The sequence below is a fragment of the Cupressus sempervirens genome, chromosome 4 (assembly GCF_028749045.1).
Source record: "Cupressus sempervirens isolate cs-2001-9-10 chromosome 4, ASM2874904v1, whole genome shotgun sequence".
Lineage (NCBI taxonomy): Eukaryota > Viridiplantae > Streptophyta > Pinopsida > Cupressales > Cupressaceae > Cupressus > Cupressus sempervirens.
The window spans coordinates 490603398-490627984 of NC_143121.1; the positions used below are offsets into that span (position 1 = coordinate 490603398).

The window sequence follows — 24587 nt, forward strand, 5'->3', positions numbered from 1 at the left end:
GAAGTATGTGGATATTATACAACCTCTTTTTGGAGGTGGTAGCTTCTGTTGAAAATGTTGGGGTTGTGATGTAGAAAGAAACAATTCATATTATCATGTGGTGGGTCATTTGCATGGATACCCTAGTAGAGAATAAAGAAATGTCCTAGAAGAAATATGCACCTGTGCTAAACTTAATTAAAATATATTGAAGAGCATGAGCTAGTTGAAGTGAGAGATGAACTTAGACAAAAATGCCATTGATGGCAATAAAATTAAGCAAAGAGCAAAAGGAATGAAATCCACCCCAGATGTTGTGATAGAAAACCATCCCTTCTCTATTACCTCAGCTGCCCCTAATTCTCAAAATGAAGAACCCATTCAACACAAAAGAAATGGACCACTTGAAACTACATTTCAAAATCAGAGTAAGGAAATTGTCAACATTGATGCGGCAAGATGCTTGTATGCAAATGGGTTGTCTTTTAATTTTGTTCGCTATTCATATTTCAAGCAGATGTCTAGAAGTGCTAATGCAACGCCTGCATAGTATTCACGTCCCGGGTTTGAGAGAGTATGAATCACCTTGTTTGATGAGCAATTGAAGCCCATCAAGGATACATGGATTGGGACATGGGTAACAATTGTTTTAGACAGGTGGAAAGATGCTAGAAATCGTCCATTGATCAATGTTTTGGCAGTGCCCCTTAAAGGGGCAATATTTTTGAAAGCAGTGGATTGTGAGGGGCAAGTAAAAGATGTGCCATTTATTGCTAATATCCTAATTGAGACCATTAAACAAGTGGGTGCAAGAAATGTTGTCTAAGTCATAGCAGACAACGCAAAGAATTGTAGAGCTGCTGGTTTGTTGGTTGAAGAGAGATACCAACGTACTTTTTGGACACCTTGTGTTGTTCATTCATTCAATCTTATGCTACAAAAGATTGGGAAAAGTATTCAATGGATCAAAGAGGTGTATGTAGAAGCTGAGGACATCCATATTTTCATGACAAACCACCACATGACTCAAGTGATATTCAAAATGTTCTCACATTTGGAGTTGCTGAAAGTAAGTAAACTTGAACTCAAGTTAGTTTGTTAATTTTTAAAAAAATAGTATCTTACAATTTCTGATTTTTTGATTATGTAATGATGTGTATTCTTTAATCAAGTATGTATCTAATAATTGTATTGCTTTTGCTCTATTTTATGTTACTGGTTGCTGAGACACGTTTTGCATCAAATGTAATCGTCTTGAGACGACTTATGCAAGTGAAAGAGGCACTTACCAATATGGTAATTAACAACAATTGGGCTATACGGAGGGAAAGCAACACTAAGAGGGAACCGACAATAAGGAAGAGGATATTGGATGATAAATGGCGTGAATGTGTGGAATAACTAATTGAACTCACCGCATCCATTCTGATCATGCTTAGGTACGCAAACATGGATAGGCTTTGGCTTGGAGAGATCTATGATGGCATAGATTCAATGCTTTAGAAGATCAAGCAAATTGTAAATGAAAAGGAATAAGATCCTAGAGATACCTTCTTCAAACAATTGCAATCAATTGTTGTATAAAGATGGAACAAAATGACCACTTCTCTACATTGTGGTTCGGCTAGCCAAAAACACTTGCTTTCCAGGTGCCAATAAAATAAATTTGTTCTTTTGATTGATGTTTGTCCAAAATAAAGTGCAAAGTATATCATCCAGTTACAGTCTGATTATCTATATTTCATTTTAAATTTCTTGAAGTTGCTGATTTATATTTACAAAGGAAAAACAAATACAATAGTTAGTAAACTTTGAGGAAATTGCAAAAACAATAATTAGTGCAAATTGGAAGCTAGTTCAGGTCTTTACAACCAATCACTTGATCTTGACCACCCAGTGACCTCTTCTTGCATTTATTGGGATCCAAGGGTATAAATCACAAAATGCTGACCCCGATTTCTTTAAAGGCAATGATACCAAAATGTTTAATGCTATATCTAGTAGTTTACGTACATGGAATAATAATACAAATCGCAATGTACACCAAATATAGTAGTAAAATATATCTTTATTAGCTCATAAATTGCAATGACCCTCGATTAGGAATTAAGAAATGAATTATAATACATTCAAGTAATGTAAAGTACTCCATAAATAACAGTATGCATTATAATCAATATAACTAAATATAATTTATATGTTCAATGAAGATGAACAATTCATATGTATAATTAATTAATAACCAATATAATTAATTAATTAAAATGCAAATTATATTACTATTAACTCTAACCATAAACCATGTTATAATTTGCCAATATATTTATTAATATCAATTATATAATGTGAATCAACAAAATAAGATGGGACACAAATTATGTAACATGACATTTCCAAAGGTGGACCCCATCAAATAAGGTATGGGGACACATGTTATAGATATTGGAGGGAAATAACATTCATAAAAGGGTTGCATTGAATACAGTTAGAGTATATAGTCCAGAAAGGAAAAACAACAACTTCATATGTCATATAAAATATCGTTCATACCAAGGATATAAACTTGGGCAATCTGAAGGTAAAGGATAAATAAGCATTTGGAGATATCAGCAAAGGACATTACATGGCAATAAAAAGGTGGACATTAGAGACATCATCAATATTGCAAGGTTGACATGATAGTAATGAGCACTATAGAGCATTGTTGCAGAGAAGAGCCATAGACTTCTGCCTTAGTTGGATTTAAGGTAATTAAATTTCAGAAATGTTCTTTAAATAGAATGGACACACTCTACACACACGCGCGCATGTATCAAAGATATTATTTTTATTACTCATAAACAAATTGAAAATGATGTTAAAGAAATTTATTTGGAATAATATTATGTTATTATATAGAAATCATTACTCATTTATTAATTGAGAAGAGATTGAGATAATCTCTTGTGGAAATGAGATTAATATAAGCTCTTATGAGAGATTGATATAATCTCCGAAGAAGAGATCGATATAATCTCTGAGTGAGCGGAAGGTTTATATAATCCCAATAATGACTGTATGAGATATTGATATGATCTTCATCTGACCGGGATGACTGAGATTCACCTAATCTCCATGTGCCAAAATATTTTGATGATCTCAACATATGCATATGTGATAAGGCCTTGGATAGAATTTATGTCTTCCAAGAAGAACCTTAAGGGATGCATTCTAGAGAAGATGCTGAAACAATGGAGGATGGTACGAGAATCGATGATATATCATTCAAGATCCAGAGATCCTCAAGAGGGTTAGTAATCCCCATCTGGGGACGTCCTTAATGTTGGGATTAGAAATGGGGCAATACTGTATTTAGAATGATATAATTAATGCATATTATTATATAGTTTTAACATTTCCTTGCAGGTATTTCTCATCTCAAGCTAATTCAAATAGTGAAGTCATTACATGAATACATTAAAGAGAATACCAGAGGTGGTCTGCCTAGGATTATAATTTACTTGACCATACCATACTCCTTCCTTGACAGTACATGAGGTATTTCTCATCTCAAGCTAATTCAAATAGTGAAGTCATTACATGAATACATTAAAGAGAATACCAGAGGTGGTCTGCCTAGGATTATAATTTACTTGACCATACCATACTCCTTCCTTGACAGTACATGATATATATAAAGGACCCGGCAGTTGTCAAGAGGGACACAATTTTTAACCAGAAAACACGATAACTACCCGAGAATGGTAACAAACTTAATACAAATAATTAATACATTGATAGATCACTAATATTATCAACCATATTAATACACATTTTATGCCAACTACATATGGAAGTGAGGTGCACTACATGTTCAGCTCTATGATTGGCAATGCGCTACATAGCTTGAATTGGGACATTTAATATTCTTTTCAAATATATTTCTGTGCTATATTTAGAAAAATCATGTTCGCATTGAATTAAATAATAAACTCCAGAAGTATAAAAAATGACACTACTATTTGGTGGTGTCAAAAGACACCAAGAGAAGCATATCCCTATATAAAATGAAATTAATTATTATGAAATTTCTTGGGAATGTGAGAGATATTGCCTCAATTTATGTACATTTCAAATTTTTAAAACCAGGATCTAAAATTATAAGTATCATTACATTGGCCAAATCTGAGAATAAAATACAGCAATTTTAAAGTCTGTGTAGGCGGTAAATATAAGAAGAAAACATCTGACTTCTTGGGGCTTCATCCCTCCTTTGGATGCTTATGTTGATTTGGGGGTTAATCAAATAGTATTCCCAGGTTCATTTAAGTGGCTTGATTTCTCTAATGCTGTCATGATGCTATTATTCTAACACTTGTTAATAATAGGCTTGGGTTTCAGACATTGCAAAGAGGCCAATTTTTTCACCAGCAAGGGAAAACTATTGTCTTTTGGCAAAATATGTTTGTATCAATGTTATTATGACCACATAGAAAGTCTAAGTGATGATCATTTAAATTTCGAGTCTATCTGTGTTTTTATAACATTATAAAATTTAACAACAAATACCATATATATTAGAATAGCAGTTGTTTAAATGATAAGTGGATTTTCTGCTTTTCAGTTTAAAGTAAAATATTCTTGACATAATTTTTAAATTATCTCATGCTGGTGGTACAATTAAAAGTGGTGTGATTCAGAATTTCTATCTGTTGTTTGAGCAGGCTTCAGTTGATGTGCTACAAGTTTCTTTGGGACAATATTGTAACAGATGATTTTCCAGCAAGCACTTTTTTCCAATATTTTGGGCTGTGTCCAAAGCGGATTTTATCAAAGGATATAAGGAAACATATTGGTGATTCTGGCATGGGAAAAAATGTGAGCATTTGAATGATTAAGGCAATTCCTTTCAATCTGTTTAGAACTGCTTGAGAAAAATGAAGTTGCTGTTAGGTTGTATAGAATATTGAAAGTTAATCTGTCTTTACTCTTTAGTACATTGACATCTAAGGATATCCCATATGTGCAAATTGGTTTGATTGTGGAGAAGAATACCTTTAAAATATCTTCAGATTTGTTAAGAAGACATGGAAAACATGTAAAACTGGACGTACATTGTACTAAAAAAAAGTTTTTACATACTCACATAATGGATAGATTTAGAAAATAAATGTATTTGAGTTTTAGTTCTACAATAGAAGAAATCTGCTCAGGGATTGGCATCAAGTGAAATACAATAAACATAAAGAAATGTTAAACTCAATAAAACCATTGCCTTCAACACTGAAAGTAGCATTTCATGAATATACTGACAATGTTCGCTTACCGATTGATCTACGAGTTATAGGGTTATTGATGGGGCCAAAATAATTGTTTGCAACCCATAGTGAAGGGAAGAAACATTGCTTCTCTGACGTAGCTCTAATAATAATTTTCTGAGATGACTCTGTTTCAGTATATATATTTGATGCAGAGGAAAGGGTGATGGACCTTTTACACAAGATAAGTTACTTAATTTGGCTTACTAACCCACAACTTCCTAAAGTGCACAAATGGCTTTAATAGGCTTAATTCATCCAAGGTTACTCAAAGTGCAAACCCATGATAGATTTGATGTATTTGGGGTATATAAAGATGAATTAAAGTGGTTTTTAAGGTTTCTTGACCTATCTCTTGCTCACAATGGCAAAAAGACTCCAAATTGGCCTAATGAGGCCTACAGAATTCCATATTCTTCCCAATTCTGCCATTTACCTTTCTTATTGTCTTCTGCTAAATTTTTAACAAATGCCCTGTTCTGGAGTTCTTAATATGATATCTTTTTTGGCTGAGATAGTATCTAATGCATTGTCTGTGTGTTCTTCTCACTCCTTTTTTCTATGCTGGTTTGAAATTCGAAAGGGTCTGATCCATTTGCTGGAGTTTCCCAGAATTTATAACTCTATTTTTTGGCTTTTTCATTATGGTGATATTGCTCCATTGTGTTGAAGATGCTGGAGGAACTAACCCTTCTATATTTTGTTCTTCACTAACTGCTATATTTGATTCCCCATTGTGTTTTCTATTTTCTTCTGAAGCTGTTGTTGTTCTAGATATCCCTTTATGTAGTATCGGGGTGCTGATATCCGTCTTTTTCATGTCCTCTGTGTTGAAAAGCCAATAATTTTTTGTCTTAATATCTTGTATCTTTGTTTGCTCCTGTCAAGATCCTCTGTATTGTTATTCTAAACTGTCTTGATTTCTTCTTCCTGATTCTGATCCTTTTTCAGTTGCTGATTTTCCTTATCTATGCTTTTTGTGAAGGCTTTTTTCTGATCCTTTGTAGTCTCTGAGATAGATTTTTCTTTGCTTTTATTTTTGTGATCCTTTTTTAGTATTAGGATCTCTATTTGATCTATGGCATCATTGACTTTGAGTGTGATTTCTTCATTGAGTTTCTTAATACTTCTAATATTCTCCTCCATTTCTATCATTTCCTGCTTTTGGTTGTTCTAAGTCTTCTTTTAACCTTGCTACTTTTCCACTTAATTAATTGAGGAGTTTGATTCCTTCCCTATATCTACTTTGTGTAATTTGATTGATGTCTTCTTCTTCTGAATTTTTTGATTTCTTCTCAATGTTTCTGAGTACGCTCTGTATGATCTTTGGTTCTGTTATCTCACCTTCTTCAAACTCCTTGTTATTAGTTACTATTAAACTGTCTATTTTGTTTTGCTTATTGATCTCTCCTCTATTGTTGTCCTTTTCTTTTGTGATCAACTCTAGTTGCTGTTTTTCTATGTTATTATCCAATCTGATTTCTTCAAAGTCTGAACTATTTGAAGCCCCCCTTCTCTCTTCCTTGAGATATTTTGCAAATCTGATTTTTCCTAGGTATTTGGTGAAGTTGATTTTATATAATGACCTATTTGTGATAATTTTAATTTGATCTTGGTTATGGAGTTTTTGTTTTAGGTTTACTAAGAGTTTTATTGTTGTGGATTTGGAATGATGCAGCTTATAACATTCAATTCCACCTAATGTCTCCAATTTTGATGAAGCTATTGATGTTGCATAATTCAGCTAGAATGTTATTTAAAAATGCCCATATTGGTAGATTAAGTGAATTCACTGCGATTTCATTAAAGTTGGATTTCCATTTCAAAAAATTTAGACTATATCCGTTTATGAGTTTGAGAGAATTTTCAAGCAAAAGAGCCCTAAAACTTAAATTTATGCAATGTAGATACACTAAAGAATCTGAAAGGAAAGAAATACTTACCTGTTTAGAGTCCATAGATTTGAACCATTTCACCATTTTGGATCGTTCTGTTTTTGGCCCCATCCATACAGCGTACAAACTATTTTTTTTGCACTCAAACCAATTTTCTTCAATGATCTTATTGCTGATGATAATTGTGGTATTCACTTTTGCCTTTGCTTTTTGGTTTGTGTGTGGCTCTATTATGTTTGGTTTGGCATAATGAAATTGTCCAAATTGACATTGGGGTTGATAAGATAGTGTCGATTTATCCGCAAGGATAAATTTTGGTGCAAATTTTGAATGAATACCAAGGTGAGGCTTAATGGGGACGCTATTAGCTTCTGAGACTTTGAATGGTTTAGGTTGTGTCTAAGCAATAGAGACATTTAAGGTTTGTCTATCCTTATATCCATTGCTAGATTTTCTGTTGATTGCTTGCTTCATGGATGATTTGATATCTATGGTGCACTTCAATTGTGTGATCCTTCATACCTGGTTTTGTCAAAGAAAATAGCTTGATTTTTCTATCTTTTTGTCCTTCGCCATGATTTTGTAAAATTCTACCTTGGAGGCCTCTATTGATTTTTTGCTTAAGATCTGTCTGTTTTAGGGCCTTCTTCCTTGGTCAAACTTGCTTCCACTCTTGTTCAATGTTCCTTTCATATCTTGCGATTTCATGCTTTTGTGGATTAGGGTTCTATGTAGTCTTCTTGCGTTTTTTTTCTATTATGTTCACTAGTTCTCTAATATGTTCTTCATGTCGCTCAACTAAAATCTCAAACTAGTTTCTCAGGGAGAGCTGTTTGGCCTTAGATTTTTTCTGTGCTATGATATTCTCCAGTTTCGCAACATGTCTTTGTTTGCTTGGGGGGCACAGCCATCGAGATTCAGGATTGCTTTCACAGTTTTCTTGAAACTTTCTGCCATTCGCAATATTCACATTTTTCGCTTTGTCTGCCATATTCGTGTTCCAAATTAGGACCTATCTTATTTCATTGAGTTGTTTTTTAAAATTAGGGTAATAGGCCGAAGCCAATAATTTTCTTTAACCCTTGGTTGTAAACACTATAGGTAAGAAGCCCCACTATTTCACCAAGGGTCAAAATCAACAACTCTCAATTAGGAACCACAGTAGAGAGCGACCCTGTGGAGACTTGAACCTGAGTTGTAGGGACTACAGGCAAAATGACCCACCATTTGACCCAAGGCACAAGCCTTCTTCTTTAGGAGTGTTATTAGCATCTTCAACTTCAATTATACAATCATCAAGGAGATCTTGGATCTAATGTTTTAATTCTACGAAATTTGAAGTCTTATGCTTGTTGTGGCTATGGTTCGCGCTATAATTACTTAACCATTAATATCCATGTGTTATTTCTTTAGGTAATGTAATAATGTTGTGCTCAAGAAGTTCCTTTGAAGCTAACTCAAGGGACTATCCCCGAGGTATGAATTTTTAATCCCTAGGATATTCAAATTGAAATGTGTTTCTAGAAGAAGTTTCTTGTTATCTTGAAGGAGAATATATGGGGTCTTGTTCGGCATTTAGCTTTCGATCTTCCAATATTTTTTGTTCCACTTTATATAGTCATTCAAGCATCTTTTCAAGTTTTTCATTCTTGATATCTTGAATGTGTTTGTCATGATAAGTCATTGGTTTCTCTTATTGGACCTCATAAATTTCTCTCTTGAGATCTTGGATTTGTTGAGCCAAAAAGGCTAGTTGTTCTCATGTTGAACCTATCTATAGATTTGGCAAGTGAGATTAACTTTGGCTTTGAATTTTTTATTTTTATAACTTTCAAAAGATTATAAAAACACACAAGAAAGAAATGTAAAAGAAGACAATATCCTTAAGATCTTTTTGGGTATTGTGTACCCGTTTTGTTTTCAAGTGGGGAAAGTGATCTAAACATTCAAGTGCATAAGACACATTAAGGAGGCTACTCAAGTGGGAATAAAAAATCCTTGTGTACACAAGAAATGACAGCCAATAAGTTTTAGCTATATGCATAACAAGATCAACTATGGGATGTACTCTATATACACAAGGTACTTGAAGCACAAGTCCTTAAATGAAAGAGAATATTGCCAAACAATCGAGAGGAAACCATAACCCAATCTCTACCTTCACTTCCCAAAGGTAGACAACTCTTTGGGGCTTAGCTCAAATTGACAATATTCTACTTCCAAGAGGCTCGTCTTTAGACTTAAGTCCTGCTATTTATACTCAATTGGAACACAAGGGTTGAGGTCATCCTCTAGAGTAATCGTTTCTCAAGGCAGACCCTAAAAGAAAAATATGATTTCCTCATTTATAATCCCCTCAAGCTCGTTAATACACTAAGCTAGTTGACCAAAAGATAGAAATGATTTTATGACGAAACAAAAAGATTATAATCACTTGTTGCAATGTAAATAAGAAGGTTTGGAACAAGTGCACATTGAATTTACGCTTCCCAATTTTTATTTTATTTTAAGCAATTTCAGATTTATGATTTTTGTTGGATACCTTGTGCGGAAGTTCAAAAAATCAAATCACAATTAACACTAAATTAAAAATTAGTCTAGTAAATAATGAAAATTAAATCTAATCTAATCTAATTTAACAAACAAAATTAAATTTAAATTAATTAGCAAAATTTAAGATCTAATTTAAAATTAATAAAAAGCTAAGTATAAAACTAAAAGTAATTTAAGATGCAAGAAATTGGAGGTATGAATCAGAGATTCAAAACCTCTTCAAGCATCTCAACAATGTAGTTTTTCTGTTAAAATTCAAATGACATGAATGTTAAATAAAGTAATTGCATTGAACAAAAACCTACTCCATTGCCCTCATATTATGCACTTGTGTTTCTTAATGAATTTGCTCTCAGAGCACATTGCACAAGAGGTTGTGATAAAAAAAGACTATAAATTTGAAGAGTTTGGCAAAGAGAGCCCCAAAAAATGAGAGGAGAAAATGATTATATAGTTGTCCTCAAATGAGAAAGAATGATGTAGGATAAATTTGGGATTATATGAGGTGGTTACGGGAATTCAAATATGTAAAATACCCCATACCAATATGGAGATGATATTCATGGGTGTAGAAATATATAACTGAGTGGAGCAGTGTTTATAGTTTATATGTTTAGGGCAATAATATTGATTTTTTGATTATAAGAAATATGATGGATGAATAATATTATCAAATTATTCAAATAATTATGAAATTTCATTTAAATAATAGAAGAAAAGTTTAATGGATTAATTAAATAAATATAAATACTCATTTAATTAATAGATGAAAATTAAGATAATCATGAGCAATTTTTTTATGTATCTACAGGTACAGTTTTTCATTCACGATTTATTTTTTGTAAAACGTTCCTGGAAGAAATAAAGTATGTTAACTACACAAATGGAAAATAATAGTATGTACATCAGGTATAACACTATGGAAATAAAGTTCCTTGTATCTGAATCTAGGTTTATTAAATCGCACCGACTTAATGATCACAACTCACCTAGATTACATCAGCTTGGATTTGATTATCACAATTTCATCGAAAATATGTCAAAAGAAACTTTAATATGCACATAGATCGACTCATTACGCTACCAAATACTGCTGCTATAGTTCAGGATAGCTACAAGAATGATGTTGAAGGTGTCATTGTACCCATGTATAGGGGAAATATCCATCTCATGTACAATAACTAACAAGTGATCATTTTACCACAAACTTCCTTGTACTTCACTAGCTGTTGCGTACCAAGTCAAATCTTTAAGAGCAGTAGAAACCCATATAGGACAGCCACCAAAACTGACATATCTACGAAGATTAAATCACCAACCAGTAAATAAAGAGTTGCCATATCATAAGAAATCAGTGACAATTCGAATAAGAGTTGCAGTTGTCTTCATTACTCATCAAAAACAACTCCAGGATTTCTCATTCACTACAAGTGTGAACAATCAAACCACCGTCTTGATCAATAAAATGATCGACATCAAGTGAAATTTCAGAACTAGAAAAACTGTTTGTATCATCATTCTCATGTGAAAAAGTTGTTTTCTCATGATAGTGTAAAGGCATATAACTGCTGTTGTAGAATTCAGAATTGATGTGGTACACATGTCATATCTTCAGCCCTCACAAGCACTTCTTCATTTAGAGTTTTATGGTCAATACTTGCACTTCTTCATTTAGAGTTTTATGGTCAATACTTTCACTTCTTCATTATTTACTTTAGATGAAAAGGATGCAAATTCATGTGAAATGGAAGATAAACTTCTTCTGCCCCAGATCAGATTTTAGGCTCCTCCATCACCAAATCTTGACTTTTTGCATGTCCTTCCCAAGTGGTCAAAGGTGGGTAGTGTCTCAGGTGATAATTTAACAAATGATGTTACAAGGCTGCAATGTACTTCTTTGTGGAATTCTTCAACATATTGGATGTCGCTAGTATGTAAATTGTTGAAATCATTGTATCCTATAAGAGTTCATCAATCCCTTCTATTATTTGTTTGATCTCCTTCTCTCTTGTACCAACTTCTTGATCTTTGGTTGTGGATAATATATACATGCGATTTTCTAATTTGTATAGAGAGAAACAAGCCATGCTATGCTGTTAAGAGACAGAATCAACCTCATTTTCCTTGTCTTCCCCAATTCTGATAGCATGATCTCTATTCCTTAATAGCTTCAAGTAGTCTGTCTGATTTCATTTTTTCAAGTGTGTCACACATCGTGTGCTATTGAGTGCTAGTAACATCACATACAATTCACCTTTGCCTCTCATCAATTTGAGTCTTCTAGATAAGATATCCAGTGTATTTGTGAATCATCTGCCCTTGATAATGCTTGCACAACTCTCTTCTTTGTGACCAATAATCTATCCATCAAATCTTGCAATGCCAAAGGCTGTGATTCATATTCATCTAGGAAACATGGGCTGTCACCCATTTTCTGATTTGCTCTCAACTGTGGGAGCATTATCATTATCTCACTTCATTGCTTCTATAGATAATGTCACACACTCTTTATGAAGTAATAATGGAATAATTTAATGATCTTATATGGATTCATCAAAGGATTTCTCCATTTTACTAATTTTGTCAATGGAAATCTGGAAATTACCTGATAAGAGTTTAGTATACCTCCCTCCTGTAGCAACTGGTTCTTCCATAATATCATCCTTAGCTGGTTGGAAATCATCTTGTTTTCTTTCAGCATGCTCAAAACCAGGCGAATTTGCTTCGATTGCTCCTTTTGAATGACAAAATTGCTTTCATGTGTAACCTTTCCCTCATCACCACTTAGCTGCAATATATCTTCTTTCTTAATAATTTCACAAATATGATCAAATGTCCACGCCTCACGACACATGAAACAGATCTGCCCTTTCCCAGTGAAATCAATTCTTTCCAACACATTGTTTTTTATTTTTTTTCAGTTTTTCGCTCACATTGTTTGAGCACTTTTTGTTGACTATCTCATATGCACATTTAGAAGCATCTTGTTCTTGCCTTGAAATTGCTAACAACATATGCATAAGAGGCTGGGAATGAGCTTCAGTTTCATTAATTGTTATAACCATAATGGTCTACATGGCTGCAATACCATCTTTATTGTGTTTTCCCTGACTGTGACCATGAAATATTGAAACATGGTATGGGTTGAACCATACATTCCCAAGTCAAGCATAAGATTACTCGGTCACATTTCTGCAAATTTTTTGAGTATGACAACTCTTCTCGAAAAATGATTTCTGATGTCCCCAAGAAATTGGAAACTTTCAACTATTAGCTGAAGTAACTTTTTCATTATGTCATCTTCGTAAGGTTCTTGTGGTGCTGCAATTCTTATGATCTCCATCAAACAAGTAGTAACCAACAACCTTATCTCACCATCCGGATGGCTTAACCACCAGTGTTCATTTAAAGCAGTAGCTATAAGTGCAATGGTAATCTAAAAAAAAGGAGGTGGTTGTTCTACAATTGTCAAACATCCCTCCAATTGGCTCAAAGTGATGAGAACTTCTTTCCTTACTTGTGATTCCATATGAAGTTTGTTGCAGAGCTTACAAATCACTCTAATAATCAAACTGTTGTTTGATGCTATTTTAAAACTAATAATCATGCTTAAATGTTTTCCAACAGGTTATCTGATTCATTCACTTGTTCGCACTGGAGTGTCAAGAAAGAACTTGATTCTTTGCCTATCCACTAGCCATTGTCTGTCTTCCCAATCTGAAACTGTTATCCAATATAATTTCTGGACAATAACAACATTGTGAATTGAATGTGAGCAAAAGGCTGCATGTATTTCTATCTGCTTGTCTAACAGCTCCCAAATATTTTATTGACACTGAAGCATTGATAGACCTTCCTAGTATATCGCTTGCATCAAATAAGAGTATGCAATGGATATGCTCTGTTTTCGAAGCTTGCTCTTCCTTGGCAGAACACTACCATTGAAAAATATGGCCCACTTTTTTGCCAAAACTTGAATGAAAGAGATAAGTCGTTCCCTCAGTTTCTCTTGTCTAGATTCTCCTTATTTAAGATTTCCTTAGTTTACTCAAAATGCAGTGAACATCAGTTACAACAGAGAGTTTACACAAGCCAGCTAGCTAACTGTAGTTTTGACTTCTAAATCTTACAATCAGTGAAATTGGTCATACTAGGGGAAATTAACACCTTTAATGATTTTTAAATACACTGTAAGATCCCCAACTAGTATGTAGCACAAATTCACTCTTCGCCCCATAGACATTTTGTGAAACAAAGTCCATGCAAGAGTCCAAGTTGTATACGCAGCCCTGTTGGCTTACAAAACTCTCTTAAGTTACTGATTCTGGTTTTGATGCTGATGAGGGTGCGGGGTGCTGATGCGTGGATGCACATAAATTTTTTTTTTTTGGGGATTTTTGATGTGTTTGGGTGCGTCCATACATACATACATATATATGTATATATATGTAAAGTTGTCAACTATAACTTATGTATGCAAAGAAATACAAGAAATATTAAATTTACAAAAATAAATCATTTATTGAATCATTATCATAATCAAATTGAAATAACAGTAATGTCTAATTAGTAAATTACTCAACTTCAAGATTCCAATGCAATTCGAATTACAAAATCAAAACATAGTTCATGGTTCAATGTTGATCAATCAAGAGTCAAGGCTCAAGATTAACAAATCACATTCAATCATAAGGATTCTAAAAAAAATTCTTATTCTCATCATCTCCTCCTGCTGCAACACTTGCAAGTTCATTTGAACCATGCATGGTTCCAATTGTGCTAGATGCATGTGCTATGATGTTATCAACATCATCACCAATCGTCATAGTAAGATCTTGAAGTGTTGCATCCAAGTTTGTAGATTCAGGGGCTACATCCCAAAGCTTGGTTAACCCTTCCTTGTATCCATCCTCCTTATGTGACAAAAGACGCAAGTTGGTATGTATATAAACCAAGTCCTCAGCTTTCTTTGAGCCCAACCGGTTGCGCTTCACTTAATGGATATAGGAGTATGTACTCCAATTCCGTTCAGCATAAGAACTTACAACCTAAATAGTGTTCATAAAAACTTAAAATTAAACATACAAATGAAAAGCAAATTAGAGAATATGTTAAACACTAAAGTGTAGAATACAATTGCTACCTAAATAAATAAATAAATGAAAACTTACTTGTGAGAGGATCTTGATTGCAAGAGGTTGTAGATGCTTGAATGGTTGACCATACAAGTACCACCATATGATAGCTCCCATGTCATTTTGGTCCTTTATTGCATATGGAGTAAGTTTTGATCCTCAAGCAAATAAGCCAAATTCTTGCCTCACTTTTTTGTGCATTTCATCATTTGGGAAGAGTCTTGCAAATGTAGTGTAGCACCTAGGAGCAACTTCTTCATCTACATATGGTGCAATTCTATCCGGCATAGCAAGTATATCCTGGCTATAGTACCGTGGAGATAAGGCATATGCAAGGAGGTGCAATGGGGTAGTCATCCTCTCCCAACGATGATGAATGATATCCTCCACCTTTTTGCACAAGGCTTCACATTTTGTGGGGTTAGTCTCGTGCTTGTATGGAAAGCTTTACCTTTTTCTACCATGGTGTCCATGCCATCGTACACATCCCCCAAGCAAGGTGCATCTGTATTAGCGAAGTGTAACATAGTCATGATAGGCTCAGTGAAATCCAATACAAATCACACACGAGCCCACCAATGCTCATCCAAGATCATACTCGTGACCTTCAAGGCTCTCTTTGAATTTGAAGCCTTCTATATAGCCCATTGGTTACAAATAAACATTTGGCCCAATGTTAATTCCACCTTGAGGAGTCGTTTCAGAACAACAGTATGAGATGCAAATCTAGTCTCAACAACCTATAAGAAAGTTGACAATATGACATCAAATATAAAACGAAGTTATAAACAAGAAATTTGATATTGAACATTGAACATTAATATAAAACTTATTCAAAATAAATAAATAAATGAAACTAAGTAATTACAATTTTAAATCTACCTTCAGCAACTCCAACTTGGAGAATGATTTGAATATAGATTGTGACATGTGGTGGTTTGTTACAAACATTTGTATCTCCTCTCCCTTTTGGTATATTTGTTAGACCCAATCTATTTGGGTGCCAAATTTTTGCATGACCAAGTTGAGAGTGTATGGTGCATGGTGCCCAAAAAATATGGTCGTATCCAGACTCAACCAAAACACTTGCACCCCTAGAATTCGTGGCATTATCTATAACCATGTGGACCACATTCTCACTACCCACCATCTCTATTGCCTCAATGAGAATTCTAGAAATGAATTGTGAATCCTTAACTTGTCCTTCACAATCAATAGCCCTAAAAAATATTGCCCTTTTGGGGGACATTGCAATCACATTTATCAATGGTCAGTTTCTTGTGTCCTTTCATCCATCGGATACAATAGTTATGTTGGAAGTTCTCCAAGATGTCCTAATTGGTTGAAGAGCTTTGTCTATAGAAATCTTTTCTTTTTGCAAAAGAGTAGTACACACCTTTTCATATACTTGAGGCTAATGTAATCAGTTGGTGCTCTAAGGATGGTTGCAACCATTTCCTTCCAATATGGCGATCTTACCAAATTGAAAGGAAGACCATTGGCATGAAGGCAACATGCAATTGCTTAATCAACAATCTTTCTTGCCTCCATTTTGAATGCTTGATCCAACGGACCTCTTTTGCGGGTAATAACTTCTACTTCATCATCCTCCTCTCCCACTTCCAAGAATGGACGTTTGGAGGATGCAACATGATCAATGGGCACATTCACTTTGCTCTTTGTAGATGAAAGTTTGTACAAACTTGTTTTTGATTTGCTCACTAAACAATCAACAACCTCTTGTTCTTTTATGAATCCGGCTAACTGAGCATCGCTCAACATTTTTCCATCTTTACTTCTCTTGCACAATGTTATTCCTTTACCAGTAGGGCCCATAAAATGAGCTTTGACTTGAGAATATGAGCTGTTGAATGGTTTACTATGACATATATTGCATCTCCAAATGTATGACCCACCTCCGGAAACCTGTGATGATCTTGTGGTGTGTCTCCATAATGAAGATGTCACATCAATATTGAAGTTATCACTTTGGTCTTGCCCTGGTACTAAACTTTTATTATCAATAGTGGCCATTCTTGCACAATAGAAACTATGAATCTAATAAGAAAATAGAAAAAATTAACTTAGAAATGTTTATAAAAACTATGAACATGAAACATGCAAGTGCAAATATACAATACAAAAATACTATAAAAAGATGGCTACACTTATTCCTTCATTTCTTTACAAAAAAAAAAACGAAAAATCTTGAAAAACTTCTTCTAAAATTTGAAAAATTCATGATCTAAAAAAAATCACTAAAAAAGTTCATGAAATGGATCGAATGCTTACCTTAGATGCTTAATCGTTCTTTGTGGAAGCTCAATGGACACCCTACGAATGATCCTCTTCAAAACTAATGGCCTTGCTTTTAGAATGCCACAATGGAGACCAAATGAGAAGAGAGCCCAGTTGCAAACAAAATGGGAAGAATGGGCAATGAATGACCTCTTTTAGGGCCGTTTTAGGGTTGTGAGGCAAATAGGAGGAAAAAAACAATAAAAAAAATTTAAAGCACATGTTTTATTAAGTCACTTAAGTGATCGGTCGTTGAAAACATCCAGATGCTCACGGGATGTGCCCAAATGCTCTTCCAAGCACCTTGCACACATCCGCAGGAGAAGATGATGCTATTTGACAACACCCCCACGCATCCTCTCACATTTGTGCACCAAAATGCATCCACATCGGCATCCCCTTCCAGCGCAGATGCATCAGTAACGTAGAAAACTCTTCATTGTATCCTTTTGTTAACAATTAGCACATGGTTTTGATAGGTTATATGGTTTCATGGCTAATATGCATGTTCACCAAATGCTTTAACAAAGTTATAGTAATTATTTTAGAATTAATGATAAACATAAACATATACTTAGAGATAGGCAAATTGAACCTTTAATTAACAACAACTGATATTTTTTATTACAAAATAGTTCACAAAAAGATATACATAAAAAAGGCTAGTAACCAGTATCAACCATCATGTTCAATTTTAAATATCAAGGCTGAAACCAAAACTACCTGCTATACTATGCCATAGAACAGATCAATTTGCATTATGCATTACAAAAAAATGGAGATCGAGAGAGTTTAGCTTATAAAGTATTTTATCAATAGATTGAGTCATACAACATCCCATGATATTGTTGGTCATTCCAGCTCTACGTCAGTATCAACCCCCCCTAGCGAGATAGGAACAACAATGGCAAGGGTGTCCCATTGAGGATCATTTGTTAGTTTAGGAGATCTATTGATTTCTTCTACATCTTTCTTAGCAATATTTTGATCCTTCATGAACTGTTTGATTGCTTTGAGTTCTTCTTGATCCAACAAGTCTATATATTTTAAAGAAATGTGTTGATTTAATGTTTGATTTTTATTAGAAAAATAAAACAACAATTAACAAACGTGGAGACTAAACATGAAGCTTGTTACCATTGAGTAATAGATGCATATTTATACAATAGCTTGATCGATGAACACTCCTAAATGATTGCTAAAATGATTGACAATAAACTACTTCATGATTGACAACACACACATAAACTTGACAATTAGCTGGAACTTATTGGCACCTAACTCAAACACATCCAACTAGTTATTGTTTCAAACTAAAACTCTATGACTCACACTTGAACTGAACTAATGTTGCCAACAGCTCAAACAGAGGTTGCCACATATGCAACAATCAGTTATGACTGTTGGAACATTAACTCCAACAATTTTTATATCCGCAACATGCCTTCTCTGATCAAGATCATGAATTGGCTTTTGGGGATTTGCAGTACTAAGGATTCCTGTGACATGATAAAAGGTAAAGCGAGCTTACTAAACTTAGAAAGGACAACTTGTTTGTCTATTAAAAATGGATCAAATAAACCTCCTCAGCTGTTGATTTCACATGATAGATTTTTTGAGTTTGAATGTGAGGTGACAACTTTTCTCGGAGTACAAGGACGAGCTTTCCAAATTAAGAACCATCACATAAGACTAGTTGCTCTTAAATATTTTGAGAAACTATGTTAGATAATGTGTATATAATGACCTTTTGAGTATTATCCCTTGAGTGTATTCTACATAGTTAGATTAGGTTTGTCTTGGACCATTTGGTTCAAAGAGTTAGAGTATGTTTGTTTTATGTTAGTTAGTTTAGTTGTCTTAGGAGCTAGGAGGATAGTTTGCCTTGAGTCATTTGACTTAAGATCTTTAGTAGCTCTTGTTGTAGTAGTAAAAGTCTTTAAGTTTAATTTTCTTAAGAGGGTTAGTTTGTAGGTTTTCCTTAAGCTAGTTGACCCAAGTAGTTTAGGAGGTTAGTTGTTTAGTTACTTCGTTTAGGTGGATCTACTTGCATAAGTTTAGTTTAGAGGGATTCCAATTTGTTTAAAGTGTGATGTATTATACAAGGCACACTTAGGTGTTCTACCAATAGTTTTGTTTGGATAATTTCGTGGATTTTTTTATGAGGTTCTCTTGAATTGGAGATTGTTCTTTATAACATCATCATGCGAAAAGGATTTCTACTAAATTTGGAATAGAATCATGAGTTGTATTTTGAGTACCTAGTCTTTTAGGTACATCATTTTGCTCATACTAATTGGTCCAAGTCAATAAAGTCTTCTAAGAGAAGTTAGAATTAATGAAAGATCTTACACCTATTTTAATACCACATTGTTTTCTCCAAACCCATTATAAACTCCATTTCTTATGAGCCAAAATGAAATATGGGAAGATAGGATAAAGTGTTAACGATAGGGAAGTGAAGTACTGTAGGTAATTGGTATGCTCCTCATTAACCCTGGATTTGGGCCTAAAACTTGAATCTTTTAAAAAATGAGGAGAAACAAAATAAAAGTTTTAAGACATTTTGGCTTTGGGTGTGTGAATACCTCTAGTGGTACAATTAACTGCACATTTTCCAAAATTAGAGCAATATTTGTGGGTAAGGAGAACAATAACCACATTGGGGCTATATATACTTGACTAGCAGCAAGGACCTATCCCGGATGCTTTTGAAGTATGGATGCCAAATAGCTAATTAAATTAGATCTTGGAGGCTTTTGATGTTCTTGATGTGCAAAGAATCTTTTTTAAAATGAGGAGAAAAGAAATAAAAGTTTTAAGGCATTTTATCTTTGGGTATGCGAATAGCTCCAGTGGTACAATTAAATGTAAATTTTCCAAAAGTAGAGCAATGTTTGTGGGCAAAAAGAACGGTAACCCTGTCAGGGCTATATATACTTGAATGGCAAAAAGGATCTATCTAGGATGCTTTTAAAGTATGGATGCCAAATAACTAATTATAATGGATCTTGGAGGCTTTTGATGTTCTTGTCGTGCAAAGAAAAAACACACTTACACATAAATCAATAACTAAACATGAAGGCTCTTAGCTCAATTTCTGGTCTTTCTTCTATTTTGAGTCCATCGCCCATTTGTTTGATAGGTGAAGTAGGAATTAATACAAGGATCTTGTTGGTTCCAAGCAAGTTTTATCCATCTAATGTCTAGGAACATTTCTTTGTGTGGGTGCTAGATGTTGTGAGGTTTTCACATCATTGCCCATTGATAAATGGGGATCCCGTCTTTTCACTCGTGGTTGTTAGGTTTTGGTAATCAAGGTGGTGTCGAGTAATCATTCAACGAATGAAAGAGCTCCAAGTTGACATATCCAAGATTGTCTAGTCAAAATCACTCACAAAAGGACATTTGGAACATATTATTTCTCATTGCCTACTCCTCAATGGGATATGGAATTTAATTTTCGTGTGGCCCATAGGGTGGTGCCTCATTATTATTGGTTGTGTATTTAATGATTTTAGCAACCCTAATTAGGTTTTTATATAATTTAATTTGGCCCATTGATTTCAAATCAATCCCAATCATTCATTGTATCCATGGGGCTTCTATATAAAGTAATTCCTAATTCATTGTTGGTATTTATGGTGGATTAATTGTGTTGCTTTGGAGTATTCCATTGTCTCTACAATTGCTAACTTAGATTGTAATTTTATTTCGTTTTGTGTAGAAGTAGATTAGTTTGGGCATAAATTTCAAATGTTTAACTTGCTTTAGAAATGTTCATTTAGATAATGTCTTCATAGGGTATATTAATGAGTATTGGCAATGTGAAAATCATTCCCTTATCCTTAGTAGGTAACACCTTCCTATGCCTAGTTGACACAACAAAGCAAGGATTGGTTAGACATATTTGAAGTGATTGAATATCCATTTGATAAAATGTAAATCCCTTTGGGATAACCAGCATATCACATCATTGCAATTGAGTGAAAGTCCACAATAAAAAGAAACCTTGAGTTTGTCTCATTGGATCACACAATCCATATACAATATTTAGCACATGAGATTCCTAATTCAAGAGGGATTTGAGGTTCAATGTTTCATTCAAAATACTAGGTACTCAATTTTGCATGTTGTAGTGGTATAAAATTCACATCAATATATCTCAAATTTGTTACTTGTAAACATCTATATTTTTAATGAAAACATCCAGATCTACATTTAAGAATAAAACATCTTCAGATATGGACATTTTTTTTGTGGAAGTAGATTTTTTTCAAAAGAGGCTAAATAATTACTTTTTTTGCTTAATGTAAATTAAAATAGGAAAACAATAGCAAGTTTCACTGTGTTTTAATTAAATGAGACTTCATATATAATAATAGCTTAATCGATGGCAATGCTTAAATTTCTTTGTTGATTGACAATATGTTGTATAACTTTATGTAGCGACATAAAAATCACATCAACAAATCTCAAATCTAATACTTATAAACATCTATATTTTCAATGAAAACATCTAGATCTGTATTTAAGAACAGAACAACTTCCAATCTAGACATTTTCCGTGTGGACAGATTTATTTCAAAAGAGGGTTAATAGTGACTTTTTTGCTTAAATAAAATTAAAACAAGAAAACAATAGCATGTTTCAGTATGTTTTAATTAATTGAAATTTCACATGTAATAATATCTTAATCGACAATAGTGCTTAAAGTTCTTTGTTAATTGTCAGTACGTTGTATAACTTTAGTTAGTTTGACAACAGGTTCGATCATTGGATAATTTAGTCAAGCTCTATAAAGTGACATGTAAATCACTTCCTTTAGCAACAAAGTCACTTTTGATAAGGTACGCAATACATCCAAATATTTTATCCTTGTTAAATTTATGAAGTAGACACTTTTTTTGCATTGCAAGAATTTTTACATACTTTTAATGCCTTGTTGCTTGTTGGAGTTAACATAGTTTATACAATCTTCATAGTTTATTTGTTTCTTGTAGGTATGAGTTGCAAGCTGATCGGTCCTTACTTGCAGAAGATGATTTCTTGTATGAAGCAACTTATGTTGAGACTCAAATTCATTGGAATTTGCAATTTTGGCTAGGTCAAAGAGCAGCTACTTTTGTGGCTTGGGAAGAAATTTGGAAATGCAACTATTGTTCTTTTTCAACAATATGTCAAAGGACTCAAATCTTATCCCAAGAGAAGAAATAACAGCTTTCATAGTAGCCAAATATCAAATGACTAGAAGAAAGCTCATCCTGATTATGTATTTTAATTTATGGTCCATCCATTCTTTTTTAAATTATTATAAGCTTTGGAAGACTCAAAATATTTGATAAGGAGAGTTAGTTGGATCACATTGATTGATTGCTTAGTATTGTGTAGATTAATTACTAATTGTATTATTAAAAATGAGAATCATATTATACACTTAGAATGGGGTACATAACTTACATTTTTTATGGAAAAAATTCTTGATATTGATACCTCAAAATATTTAATAAAAAACTGAATGATGCATTTGTTGAGTCTATTTCTGTGTGTGTGTGTGTGTGTGTGTGTGTGTGTGTTTGAGAGAGAGAGAGAGAGAGAGAGAGAGAGAGAGAACTCCAACAAGATATAAAGAAATATTGTGATGTATAGAGAGAGGAAAATAATACTTAATTAAGTCAAAATAGTCATCTTTGGTTCAAAATGTTTTGGAGGAAGAACAACTACAATGAAGCAGCAAAATAATTAAATTGATTAAAAGAAGCTTGGGCATGCCCAATGAGTGTCTTGTAAGGTTAAAGTTACTCTTAAGACAAAGTGTAACAAATTTTCAATGCGAATGAAGAAATTAATAACTTTGGTTATGCAAAATTCATTTCCTCACTAAATGATCAAGCCATCAACAAGTTAAAGAAAAGATGTAATTTTCACTTAACTGATCAAACTTAGCATGTAATTGGAACCACAAAATCAAAACAAAGTCTTTCAATTTAGGTTGGCAACCTTGAAGAAGTCTATCTTTTTATCAAAGTGGAATTTAAAAATAAAGTGCTCCAAAAAGGCAACCCTTATAAAAATTAGGATGTTTTCTATTTAACACCAAAACATTAAAAAAAATGCAAAGGGTTGAACACACAAAATAAATAATGGTAAGATTATTATAATTACAAATATATAAATAAAAATAAAAATAAAAATAAATACTATTAATATATGTAATATGATGGGAAACACTTTATTATATATTGATCCCGAATGAAGACAAATAAGCTTATATTTTTCTCTTGAGAACTTTGAGAAACCACGTTAGATCGTGTGTATATATCAACCTTTTGATTATTATCCATTTAGAGTCTTGTACATAGTTAGATTAGGTTTGTCTTGGACCATTTGGTGCAAAGAGTTAGAATAGGTTTCTTTTCTATTAGTTTAGTTCTTTTAGGATCTAAGAGGTTAGTTTGACTGAGTCATTTGACTTAAGATCTTTAGGAGGTCTTGTTATAGTAGTAGAAGTCTTTGCTTTGGAGAGTCAATTTATAGGTTTTTCTTTAGTCATTTTACCCGAATAGTTTAGGTTCCCCTGTGTTGGTAAGTTTAGATTAGAGGGATCTCAATTCATAAAAACTGTGGTATTCTCTCAACAATTTTGTTTGAATTATTTCATTGATTTCTCTATGTGAAGATCTCTTGAATTGGAGATTGTTTTTTATAACTCATCATGCAAAAATGATTTGAATTAAAATTTGAATGGAGTCACCAATTGTGTTTTGAGTGCCTAAGCCTATAAGTTACAACATTTTGCTTACACTTAAGTGCTCCAAGTCATTGAAGTCTTTTAGAAGTTGGAATTAATGAAAGATTTTAAATGTCTATTTGAATACCATTATGGATTCTCCAAACCCATTATAAGCTTCATTGCTTATAAGCCAAAATGAAATGTGAGAAGATTGAATAAAGTGTTAATGATAGGGAAGTGAGTTGTTCTAGGTGGTGGGTCTATCTAACTTGAATCTTAAAAAATGAGGAAAAAAGATATATAATATAATAGTAATATATATTTATATATTTATCTCTCCATATTTGTAAGTCATTTATTTTTAAGTTTACTACATTTTGATTATATACTAAAAATACTTATGTTAAATAAACATTATAAAATATTAATTTTCTTGACAAATAATATTTGATTTATTATAAAATATTTGGATGGGTGGATGGATGGATGGAAATATCACTATAGTAAAAATATTAATATATTTCATAGTTATTATAATAATAATTATTTCAACTGTTTTTTCTATTAATGTTAATTAATTGTAAAGAATGTCAAAGTAGTTGGTTTGGATAGTCTTCATTTAATACATTTTTATTTTAGTTGTTATTATTATTATTATTTTAAATTATTCACACTAGGCTAAATTTGATTCAATTTG

The 24587-nt window shown here is 33.1% G+C and overlaps 1 protein-coding gene across 1 annotated transcript in view; it reads left to right on the top strand.

Moving 5' to 3' along the window:
* Positions 1–22522, top strand: part of LOC149562087 (exonuclease V-like protein) — a 173485-nt gene extending 150963 nt beyond the window's left edge. Inside the window, exons 5-7 of the mRNA XM_089825625.1 lie at positions 4683–4836; positions 21925–22007; positions 22161–22522. Of these exons, the coding sequence (XP_089681751.1) occupies positions 4683–4836; positions 21925–22007; positions 22161–22374 (451 nt within the window). The 3' untranslated portion in view covers positions 22375–22522. The remainder of the gene's footprint in view (positions 1–4682; positions 4837–21924; positions 22008–22160) is intronic.
* Positions 22523–24587: the final 2065 nt, after the last annotated feature.